Source organism: Mastomys coucha, unplaced genomic scaffold, assembly GCF_008632895.1.
Source record: "Mastomys coucha isolate ucsf_1 unplaced genomic scaffold, UCSF_Mcou_1 pScaffold23, whole genome shotgun sequence".
Taxonomy (NCBI): Eukaryota; Metazoa; Chordata; class Mammalia; order Rodentia; family Muridae; genus Mastomys; species Mastomys coucha.
Genome location: NW_022196906.1, coordinates 93,250,177 through 93,262,659, shown reverse-complemented (window position 1 = coordinate 93,262,659; position 12,483 = coordinate 93,250,177). Strand labels below are relative to the sequence as shown.

The window sequence follows — 12,483 nt, the reverse complement described above, 5'->3', positions numbered from 1 at the left end:
TAAAGAGGTATATACATCATTATATTTAAATGTTCACTATAATAAATAAATATTCATATTAAAAAAATACAATTTAAGCCACATGTCACTACGCACACCTTTAATCTCAGTGCTCAGGAGGCAGAGGCAGGCAGATCTCTGAATTCAAAGGCAGCCTGGTCTGTAGAGAGAGTTCCAGGACAGCCAGAGCCACACAGAGAAACCCTGTCTCAAAAAAAAAAAAATTTTTAATTTAAAAAAAAACAACCCCTCTCTGCCTAAAAGTACAGTCAATATATAAAAAACTCATCCAGAAACGATCTCTAAAATTAAATTTGTGGTTCTATAAGGACAAGAGGCTTCATCCAGATTGCTCTCTTTTTTTATTGTCCATGACCAAGCTCCACCAGGCAATGCAACTCTGAGGCTTTCTCCAAGGTCATCCAAGGCTGGGTGGAATAGTGTCCTAGTTAGTTTCAAATATCTATTTGTCACAACCGAGATTCTCCATAGAGCAAGTGCTTTGAGAGCAATGTCTGTGAGGGACTGTCTAGATTGTTCATGGATGTAGGAGAACCCAGCCTACTATGGGCAGTACCATTCCCTAGGCAGGCGGTCCTGAACTGTATTAAGTAAGCTAGCTGAGTGCGTACAGCTACCGTTAGCAAGCAGTATCCTCTATGGTCCCTAACATGGTTCTCTGGCTATGAAAGTGAATTCCTTGGTCAGAGGTAGTGCTGTGTGGAACAGTAAGCAGGCCTACCTTCCACATTCCAGCCTTCAACTCCTGCAGTCATAGACTAACAAAGTCTAACTAACTGACTAACTAACTAACTAACTAACTAACTAACTAACTAAGGAGCTTTTGGTCGGAGGGTTTATCACAGCAACAAAAATGAAAGTAGGGCAACCAACCGCCCCCATACCACCATAGCACTCTAATACCCAGCAATCGATTACTATGCCTGGCCCTGGCAGCAGGCACTTTGTACCTCCTACCTCTGTCTGCACCCCAAGTCAGTAGTGAAAAGCTAGAGACTCCACCATAGACTATCTCAGGACCCAACTCCACGTTGACCTGCAGATTACAAAAACTTAGAAACAATAACTACTTTAAGTCTGGGCTGGATGCGGGTATCATGAAAGAAACACTTAGAAGCCCTGCTACCATCCTTCTCACACTGACACAAGACACAGCGCTAGGACCCAGCCGTTTGGGGTAGCGGTCAGGGAATGCGTAGAGGTCCCGGCTGTCTACTCTTCTGCTTCTCTTCATGATCCCCACATCCAGCCCAGACTTAAAGTAGTAGTTGGCTGCTAGTGGGAGCGGGAGGCCTGACAGCCTCTTCCATTTGGGTGAGACCAACCAAGAAACAAGGCTAAACCCTCCGGCAAACCTAGGCAGAATCACCAGCCAGGAATCCTGGGTCGTGACCCAGAGCTCCAAGGGCTGGCATCAAACTTTTCTGGGAGCTTCGAGTGGGACAAAGGCTTTGGCTTTCCTCTCTGGCCCAGGTCATGGGAGAGATCTTCCAAAGACGAGATCTCCAAGTCACTCTCATCTTCTGAAAGCTGTAGAGATAGAAGAGGAGAAGAAAATAGACATTGTTAAATGCAGGAAGGTGGCAGAGAGGTCAGAAACAGGGGGAAGTGATGATAGAAATGAGAGCAACTGGGAGAGGAGACTCCTTGCCCTACCTTTCAAGCTCTCTGCATCTGAAAACCTACTCCAGAGACTCAGGGCCACAGTGATGGAACCCTCTAGTATCCTAACGAGGATACTAGACCACGCAAGGCCAAGGCAAGCACCCTGGAGAGGTTCATGTGTCACCCTGGTTGTCCATGCTTGCATTTAAACCTGGGCAGCACACATGCTCACAGTATCATCTATCCATGTTAGACTGCTAATGTTCATTCACAACAGAGGAAGAACGTAGAGATCTTTACATGGGCTCCAAGATGAAGCCAACACAGTATCTAATAAAAGGGTAAATGGGAGTAATATTAGATGCAGATGTTTTAACTCCTCACATCGACAGAATTGGAAGCCCAGAGCCTTGAACTTCTGAAGCTCTTGAGATGCCTTAATTGAAAGGACCTTTCCTCACAGGTTTTCCTCAGAGCTGCCTGGTAAACAATGAATGTGAGAGGAGTTGGGGAGCAATGGAACAGCTCTGGAATGGGTCTGGGCTGCAGCCAATGGGAAGACTGATGTCTGCTGGGGGGCTAGACTACATCCAGACTACAGTAACAGCCTGGGCCAGGAGTTCCCGTCCATGTACCTCCGCTGGCTGCCTGGGCCTGCGTTTTGACATCCCATGTATATTTCATCCTGGCGTGTAAGAAGATAGTCACATCCAGGGCCCAGACAGCACCTTCCTCCACCTGTTTTGCCTATTGGTGCTCTTTCTGAATGGAGAAGAGGAGAACTTGGGGCTCTTTACATAAACTCCAAGATTGTGTGATTTAAAAAAAAAAGTAGGTTATTATAAAACAGTGTTATTATAAAAGAAAGAGTGAGGGACTAAGGGGGTTGCTCAATGACAGCCTGCCTAGCAGGTGACAGTGCCATCAATAACACTAAAAAGACAACTGCTCACTACTACTACTACTACTACTATTACTACTACTACTACTACTACTGCTGTTGTTGTTGTTGTTGTTGTTGTTGTTGATTGGGGCAACATCATAATTATCTAAAAAACAAAAAAAAACCAACAACAACAACAAAAACAAAAACAAAAAACAAAAAAACCCTTTTTGGTTGAAAGAAGTGAAGTAAAAAGAATTTCTACCCTAGAAAATAACAGAAAGTGGCAGCTGTTCCCTGATGGAGGGAGAGGGTTGCACAAAGAATCTGGTGCTCAAGTGGGTGCTAAGTCTGCAAATCCCATGGCACCTATAGCCTGAGAAAGGCCAGGCCATCAGGAGGTGTAATGGTGAGGCACCGCCTCCCTTCAATACTTGGGACAAAGGTGTACATTTCTCCATCTGATGTGTTGTGCGGCACCAATCCGATGCCTGCCATTGGTGGACAGTGCTTTTACATCCAGCCCTGTGTTGGGATCTTGTGTGAAGTGAGGGCCGGGGAGACCTGGACTATGCAAGAGAGAGCACAGGAAGATAGCAACCTCAACAGGAGGGTCCCGGGGGTAGGAGACTAGGAACTAACCCTCCTCAGGAAGTTCTTATAGAATGAACCAAAGGGCTTTTTAAACTTGGCCACCAGGGGAAAAAAATCCAAAGTGGTCATCTTTCTATGTATATGGCCACAAAGGAGACAATGTCACATGCAATGGCCTCCTCAGGACACATCAAACTGATACTTGCTCGGTCTTTCCCCAGCCCTTCACTCCAGAGCCCTTACACTTGGCGCCAGCTCTCTACGGGATATAGAGCTATCTTCAAGCATCCTTACCTGAGACTTTCTTGCTGATGTGGAAGACCTCTGAAGGGCAGCATTGGGCCTTAAGAACATACTGACCCCTCCAGAAGGCTTCTTTGCTGGAGTTTCAAGCTGCTTCTCGAGGTTTTTGACAATCGACTGCACCAGTGTTCCTGGATGGGGGACAAGTAGCCATGTCAGTGGAAGAAGAATGGGGAACGAACACTTAGGCCCTTTGGGCCACATCCAGGCTCCAGAGTGGACAGATGGATAGAGAGTCAAGAGGAAAAAGACAGGATTAGCACCTCCCCTCCCCCAGAGACGGAAAAAAAGACAGAGAAGGTCTAGCCTGGTTTCAAGAGGCTTAGATAGATCAATAGATAGATAGATAGATAGATAGATAGATAGATAGATAGATAGATAGATAGATAGATAGATACATACATACATAGATAGATACATAGATAGATAGATAGATAGATAGATAGATAGATAGATAGATACATAGATACATAGATACATAGATACATAGATAGATAGATACATAGATTATAGATAGATAGATAGATAGATAGATAGATAGATAGAAAGAAAGATAGATAGATTACAGATAGATAGATACATACATACATACATAGATAGATAGATTATAGATAGATAGATAGATAGATTATAGATAGATAGATAGATAGATAGATAGATAGATAGATAGATAGATAATGTCTTCATCATATAACTGTGCTAAGTTATGATATGGCTGCTGGTGGAGGTTTAGAGAGATCGTCCCTCTAATGAATTCAAGGCAGAGGCAGCCTTCTGTTTAATTCATGGAATTCTGTAACTCATGAACTACAGAGATTGGCATGTCAAGCAATGTGTGATGGTTAATCTTGTCTAGTTGACTGGATTGGGAATGGCCTAGGGAATCAGTAGAGCGCACCTCGGGGCGTACCTGTGAGACATTATCGAAGGCAGTTAGGTTGTAAGGGCTCGGATCTGATCAGTGGATTGGTGGATCAACCCCCTGATAGATTCATCCTGGGGTGACATTTTGGAAGTGTGGTGAAAGGTAGAAGGTGGGAAGTTGTAGCTTTCTGTGGGCATGTTCTGGCCTTTCCCTGTACCCCTTTCTCTGGATTCCTGTCTGCTGGGATATGATCTGCTCCAGAGACCCCCTTCAGTGATGGATGGAGAAACCAAGCACCAAAGTAAACAATTCTCTCTTTATGCTGTTCTTGGGTATTTCAGTCACCGTACTGTAAGAGCGTCTCCTGCTCTTCGACACCTCCATCCACAGACAAACACAGAGACCAAATATTAGTATCACAGGAACAACTTCCTGTGAATTCCATGCAGGAAACAGGCGTTAACCAGTAACTCAGATTCATGGGAAGACCAAGATGACCGAGAAGCATAGCATGAACATCACCCAGCTCCCTGGATTCAAATGCTAAGAATCGCTGCAGACTTTTGGAGCTGGAACAGCCCTTGGATGATTGGTAATTGTGGCTACCAGGGCTGAATGGGCTGAATGGCTCAGCTGTGAAGAGGGTCTAGCCCATCTGACCTGAGTTTGGTTGCCATCCGTCAGCTCACAACCACCTACAACTCCAGCTTCAAGGATTCCAACTCCCTCTTTTGGTCTCCACAGACATATGCATCACTTGCACATACCCACACACAGACTTGCACATAATTAAAAATGTGTCTTTAAAAGATAGAAATGTGCCGGGCAGTGGTGGTGCATGCCTTTAGCCCAGCACTTGGGAGGCAGAGGCAGGTGGATTTCTGAGTTCGAGGCCAGCCTGGTCTACAGAGTGAGTTCAGGGATATACAGAGAAACCCTGTCTCGAAAAAAAAAAAAAAGAAAAGAAAAGAAAAGAAAATTCCAAAAAAGACAGAAATGTTTATTAAATTCCTACTCTGTGCCAAGCACTGAGTTGCTTGACTCCCTTATGAGTTGTCTTGTTAAAATATGTCATTTTACAACAAAGAAACCCAAGCCTTGCAAAAGGTCAAGCAGAGAGTAACAGAGCCAAAACTGTATCAGTAGATGTGTGACTTTCCACCCCCCACTCCCCAGCTCCATCATTTTGCCACCTATCAGTCCACCTGCTAAGGTAGCAAGCCTCCATCCAGAAAGCTAACCCTGGTGGCTTCTAACAGGTTGACAGGCTTGGACTATGCTGCAGGCATGAAGAAGCACTGTAGACTCCATTAAGATAAGCCCTCACAGACTGCAAACCCCAGGGCTCCCCTCGCTTCTCCTTTGCAAAGCCAAAACTGTAAGCCCTACATTGTCCAGCTCAACCTGGGCTGAGAAACACAACCTGAAGCAGAGGCACCACTTCCTTCAGTGGGCTTTATCAGGGAGCCTTGAAAGGCTGGGAGCAGATACCGTTAGAAGAGAAGAGGAATGTTCAACTCCTCATCATAATACCCTACAAGATAGAGCATGGTACGTTGAAAGAACAGTTTACTCCAACTTCTGGAAAACTTAGCTTCAGTCTCAATAAAGCCCTTCTCATCAACAGCTGGCATCCTGTTTGTCTCTGAAGCAAATGCCGAACAACATTTTCTTTCCTACACAGATAAATTGGTACTGCGGCCCAAAGGCTGTTGGTGGAGGCTCGTTCGAGGCTTCTGGCTACCTTCTGCTAGCCATTTCTCCCATATAGCCCCCAAAGGGAGCTATGCCTTAGATGGTCTGCTCTGCTGGTAAGACCATGAAACACAAAGGAGGTGAGGGGGCTCCCCAGACCTCCAACATTTATACACCCAATGACACAAACACGGAGTAAAAGAAGACCCCATCCAAGGCTCCTGGCAAGTCTGACACAAAGAAGAGATGCCTGACTAGAAACACCATCCAGGGCACGGAGAAACCGGAGCTGGGGAAGGACTCACCTGACGAAGCCAGCCCGCCTGAGTCCTTCCCAGGAGGTTGGGCACTCTCTTCTGAGGTCTCAGAATCAGACCAGCCCCAGTTGTCTTCAGGCTTGGGTGCTGACCTAGAAAGAGCTTTAGGAGGCTGCAGAGACACACGTTGCACAACGTCTCCCTCTGGCTCTTCTTCAGAACTGAACGGCGGAGTGCTGCTGAGAGACAAAATGAAGGGAACATAGGCCAGAAAGAAATACTTAAAAGCCAGACTTTGCCTTTCTGGTTTGCTGAAAGCTAACCCAGCTCCTCTCTCAGGCAAAGCATAGAGCTCACAGAGCCTGAGGCCCCACCCTTCCACCTCAGCAGAGGGTTGGAATGAGAGATGGGAAGGGGAGGGGAGGCCTGCCTGGGTTCCTAGTCTCTTCTTCTCAGAAGCTCATGAGGAATAATACTACCTGAGGCACCTCCTAGGTGCGTGTCTGTCCCCTTCCCTCCCTCCCCTGTACCGCAGAGCTCTGTAAGGGTCTAGGATAGGCTGCCTGAGGCTAAGCACCACCACCCCCAACCCTACAGGAGGCCAAAGTCTAGAGCTCACCTCAGCCCAGGCCCAGGGGAAACAGGGGTACTGGAGGGTCCATGCACTCGGGGGCGTGGAATTGGGGTGGACACCTGGGTGAGGCCGGGGCCATGACTGCTGTGGCTCTGAAGAGCTGGAGTAGAAGGCCCTGCTGGCTTGGATGGCAGTGCTACAGTCAGGGCCCTGGTCTTTGGCCGGACCTCCTTTGTGGCTGGTGTGATCCGCTGGCTTTTGACTAGAAATACAGAAAGGACACAAAATGTGTCAACGCCGAGCCTGCAGTCCCAAAATAATGTAGAAGAAAGTCTAACACAGCAGAGACGATTAATACATTGACCATTGCCTCGGCTAGGACAAAGATCTAGTTTCGTCAAATGCCGGGAGAATATTGTCTCAGGGTCAGCCATCATTACAGAAGACCAGAGAAGTCAGCCAGTCTGAGAACCCAGGCCGACTTTGCTCACAGCCTTGACTACTCACAACCTTAAACGCAAGAGGCCCTGCAGGAAGACCCTGCTGCCACTAGAGGTCGCTGCAGGACTACATGACTACCAAGAGCTACCAGGATCTTTCAACTCGTAGCCAAGGTTGCTGTGCCCAAAGCAGGCAATCAGAGACCACCCCCTCTGTTTTCCACATTGCACTGGGACCCACTGGGAGACAGGGTGCCCGGTGATGTTTATTCATGGAAAGCAAACTGGAGAAGAAGTGCCTTTCGGGGAGCTGAAGTGCTTTCCATGAAACTTACATGTATGCACTGAGTTCATCGAGAAGTGTTTCTTACTGCTGTTAGCTCAAGGTCAAAAATGTCTGCGATACACTGCTCTCAGAGAATCTGTTTATTCCTAAGTGGGAAGGGGCAAGCTGAAGAAAGGTGAAAGGCAAACAAGCGTGCAGAGAGGAACGAACAGCTTCCAGCTACCGTGTGTGTGTGTGTGTGTGTGTGTGTGTGTGTGTGTGTGTGCGTGTGTGCCAGTCACTACGCGGAGCTCTTTGCATAGATCTGTATGACCCCTGGGTGCATCTTCAGACACTGATTCTCCTGCTTTACAGAGACTTTGAGCTATGAAGGAACGTGCCCTCAGCTCCACAGAACAAAGGGGCAGATGCAAACCTGGTCGGCCAACTGCCACCGCATCCTGCAGCGAGCTCCCAAGAAAGACGCGTGATCTAAGCCAGCGGTTCTCAACCTTCCTGATGCCTCGGACCCTTCAATACAGATCCTCATGTGGTGCTGACCCCCAACCATACAACTATTTTATTGCTATCTCATAACTATGTTTTTGCTACTGTTATGAATCGTAATGCAAATATCTGATATGCAGGATATCTGATATTCCACCCCCTGGGGAAAGTGTCGTTTGACCCCCAAAGGGTTCATGACCCACATATTGAGAACCCCTTGGACTCTAAGCAGGTGGAGGTGAGCACTGCTGCAGGGCTCGAGGGGAATGGGAGGGGAAGTGGACTCAGAGCAGGAAGGAAAGATCCACACAGTGTCATGCAATCTATCTCTTCTCACAGTCAAGGACTTGAACCCCAAAGCTAGGGAAGGGATGATAGAGAAAAGAGAAGCTTCCTCCTGGCTCTCTGACAAGAGCAATGGGGGGGAGCTGACGCCTAAAAGAAACAGCAGACACCCCGAGAGCCAGGACTCTGAGGACAGGACAGTGCCAGGCTTCCTGTCCTGCCTCGCCTGTGTGTCCAGCACTCCTGGGTCTGGGTGACTCCCATCAGTCCCCATTGCTTTCTCATGTGACAGGGCAGGTCCTGGCACGAAGTGAGGCAAAGCATATACTGTCCTAAGGGTAGGGACATTTGGGCTAATGAGGGAAGGAATACAAGTTCAGATCTAAGCAGGAGAGCCACCTCTCCGTCAGAGATATCTGCAAGTCCTAAAACTGTCTTTCCTTTAGAAAGGTTAAGTAAGGTAAGACTGACTTGAGATGGAGTTTCTCAGATAACCACATCATTTTTACCATATTCTTATACTACCTGCCCTGTTATCTCTTTAACACGTTGCATCAAGTAATAGCACGTAAAATACTGACTTTATATATTTGTAAGAAATAATTCTATTACCTAACATGATTGCTATGCCAGGAATTTTTTCCCAAATCATGTATCGAAAAACAATAAGTTGTAAAACAATTGGTCCATGTACCAATGACAATCATCTCTAATGTCCCCAGAGATATCCATGCTGCCCTTGGAAAACTTTAGTTGCACTAAGAGCTCAGCTCTGAGCTGCCGGACATGAGACAGGATTGGCAACCTGCTGGCCGTGCACACCCACAGTGGAGGAAATGACATGAGGGAACCTGGGCATTCGTTAATCCTCCACCCAAAGCACGAAGGTCTCAACCCAACCCTACCCTTGAGGATCCCACAGGCTCAGCTCATCAGAGAAGCGTCCTGATGGAAGGAGGAGCAGCACCCTCCACCTCAGGCACTGTGGAATCCTCCCCTCAGGTCATGGTCTCAAGGCAAGGCCTGCCCTCGGCTTACCCGGAGGCTGGCCATCTGGCTGGGACACCACAGCAGTACTCTCCCATCTCTTCTTCACCCTGCTGCTCACTTCCTTGTTGAGTTTTTCCCTCAGACTGGGAAATTCTCGGAAGCTTCGGGCTATCTGCTCCCTTTGGGTTCTCAGCAGGGGCTCCAGGCGCCGGACAGTCTGAGCTGAAATTCCCTTTGTGTCCTAGAGGAGACAAGGCAAATTCACCTTTGCATACACAGGCTCCCTCCTCCTTTGCCTGAAGCTGCTGACAGAGAGCCACTGTGACTGATGCCTGGCGTGTTATGTAGGAGGAGGTGATGTGAGAATAGAGAGGGTGAGCTTCACACACAGCAGAAACTCTCAGGATTCGGGGTTTGGGAGTTCTATCACCAGGCACTCCATGGGCTTCAGCAAAGAGCTGCATCCTGGATCACACAGTAAGGGACCTGGATGGGCCTTTCCCAGCATACAACTGAACCCAGGGTGAGAGCGTGGCCTGCTTCGCATCACACCTCTCCTGGTGCTACTGTGTTCTTCCCTGCTTAATGGTGTTTGGAAAACTGGACTACAAACAGCAGTGTGTACCTCTAGACGTTTCCAGGGCTTCAGCCACCCACCCAGAGCCCAGGAGAGGATCTGGGAGGCATCCGAACCCCAGGTGAAGATTGATCAAATACAACCGGGGCATGGATTAAGCAGCAGGTGAGGACAGAGCAATCTCGATGAGCATTTTGGCAAAACTAAACCTAAGCTGTCTGCGGTTGTTTTCCTTGTGTTTCCAATCATACTCGTTGAAAAGCGAATGTTATGTTCAATGCTATGATGCTCAGCTATTCTGAGCCCATATCCACACACATCCAGGAACAGCCACGTGTTCCACACATAGATAGTGGACTGGGACAGTCATTCATGCAAATTGGACTGGTCCATAGACCAGTTGACTGCCCTCTGTCATCTCATTAAGAGATGTAAAGGGAAAAGTAGCCAATGAGTGGAGAACATTGAGAGGAGCAAAGACTCAGAGGAGAAAAAAGCAGAGACCTCTCGGGTCTGAGAACTGACAGAAGCTGCCCAGACACCAGTGAGCACAGGAAGAAACAACTGACCCTGCAACGTAAAGAACAGTAAACCACCTCTCTAGGTGACAACACTTTGGGTTTTTGTTGTAAGTCTCAGCCCTTGAAACAGTCCCTAGCGTAGTCACACTACCTTAATTCCAGTTCCCTGGAGGCTGGTGTGAGTTCAAGGCCAGCCCGAGCTGCACAGCAAGCCCCTGTCTTTAAGCACAAAATCGAATGACTAGCTCAACAGTGGCCCAGGAACTGACCCTCTTTATCCCCATGCCTTCCAGCTTCTCTTCCAGGGTGTCCTCTAGGATGGGCCGGAACTGCTTCAGCCAAGTAGGGTTGTTCCTGAGAGCTGCTAACACCTTCCGCCGCTCCTGCTGCTCCTCCTCACTGGAGGCCTCCAGCTCTGCAGGAGGAGACAGTAAGCAAGGTCAGAACTCCCTCCTGAGACCGGCATCCCCAGAGCCCTGCTGAACCTCACAGTGACTCCTATCTCCAGAGTGAGTTGAGAGCAGACCGTTCCGATGCTCCCATCCATAGGCCAGAGGATGAGAGGGTTTTTCCTTCTGGGTATCACTGTCTCAAACTGTCCACACACCTATATTCCCATCTCCTGCCATTCTCGACCTCGAAGGTCTAGGCTCAGTCAGGCTTGGAACAGGTGAACTCATAGCGTTTGGTTTGGAACTGAGCTTTGAAAACAACTTCTTCCCTGGGCTCCGCTCTGGCCTCAGACGCCAGCCCAGCTCCAGCCTCAGCCCAGCCTCCACCTGATACCATCTCCTGCCACTGAACTCTCTGCCACCACTGAAGCTGGTCCTGTTCTGAACCCGATTAAACCCTGGGTTTAAACCAGATTAAAGATCTGGTAATATCTTCCCCTCAAGTTTCCTCTCTAGGTGTAGTATGTATTGGAATTACTTGACCTAAAAATGCACATACCTGGCCCCTCCCAAGTCAACTCCATTTATTTTATCGGGACCTAGGTAAAATGTTAAGGACTAGATAAAGTGTAACAGTTATCTAGTCTGCCATTATGAGGAAACTTTCTCATATGGTTCTGCTGTTACCAGGAAACTTTCTAATGCCAAGATTGATTATATATTCTATTATGTTCTGAGCCCTTGGAAACCAATCACGACAGAGTCAGGAGAACTGTTTTGTATAGTGACCCACAATAAGCTTCGACCCGAACCAACCACCCAACAGTGATTCCTGCACCTATGTATAAGTATATGGTGTTTGCCTTTATAAGCTGCCCCTGAGATGGACCACAAAATAAAAGAGACACCTGCGCCAATATTAAAAAATGATTTGGATTAAGACTTCCATTTTGAGTAGTGGTCAAATAAAGTTTAAGTTCCCAGGGCCGCCCCGGGAACTGACATCTTACTTGGCAGAAAGAGGCATATACATAGATAACTGACATCCTGGTTGGCAAGTTAAGATATGGATGTTAGACAAGTTCCATCTTCGTAGACAAGTTAAGGCAAGGCAAGTCCCCTGCCACAGTTGAATACCCCATCCGACAGAAACAGAATAAGTGTAAAACAAAGACATGTTCCTAAGGAAATCCCCTATCCCTAAATGCTGGTTGGTGAAACAACTTGGCACAGATATTGGATTCAGGGCTTAAAAACCCTGTAGACTCTTAACTCAGTGTCATGGTTCAGTTCCCAAATCCGGACCATGGCCATGGTCTACCAGTCCTGGGTGTATGCTCAATAAACTCTCCCTGCCTGACTGAGATCAGTGTTGATGTGGTGTGTGAAACAATTCCTGGACCACAACACGTGTCTCTAGGAAGGGTCCTGGAATCTATATATTCCTGTTCACGGGGGATTCTGATGCAGGTGAGTCACATACCATACTTCGAGAAATACTGGTCCATGGGTAGGAAAACGAGTAGTTATAATCAAACGTGCTAACTGCTACAGAGGACCAGGACATGGTGATGGGGGGTTGGGGGAGGGATCCCAGGAGTTGTTCTTCTGGGCCTGTAGGGCAGTGGTTCTCAACCTTCCTTTTGTTTGTTTGTTTGTTTGTTTTGTTTTTGTTTTTCGAGACAGGGTTTCTCTGTATAGCCCTGGCT

The 12,483-nt window shown here is 47.6% G+C and overlaps 1 protein-coding gene across 3 annotated transcripts in view; it reads right to left on the bottom strand.

Moving 5' to 3' along the window:
- Dzip1l (DAZ interacting zinc finger protein 1 like) overlaps positions 1-12,483 on the bottom strand; it is a 43,980-nt gene continuing 31,497 nt past the window's right edge. For 2 of the 3 annotated variants that reach the window (XM_031344746.1, XM_031344747.1), the window contains exons 12-17: positions 10,652-10,797; positions 9,333-9,525; positions 6,843-7,059; positions 6,272-6,462; positions 3,398-3,537; positions 1-1,551 (exon numbers count right to left, since the gene is read on the bottom strand). In XM_031344746.1, coding sequence (XP_031200606.1) covers positions 1,387-1,551; positions 3,398-3,537; positions 6,272-6,462; positions 6,843-7,059; positions 9,333-9,525; positions 10,652-10,797 — 1,052 coding nt within the window. In that variant the 3' untranslated portion in view covers positions 1-1,386. The remainder of the gene's footprint in view (positions 1,552-3,397; positions 3,538-6,271; positions 6,463-6,842; positions 7,060-9,332; positions 9,526-10,651; positions 10,798-12,483) is intronic. The other variant, XM_031344748.1, reaches the window with a different exon arrangement.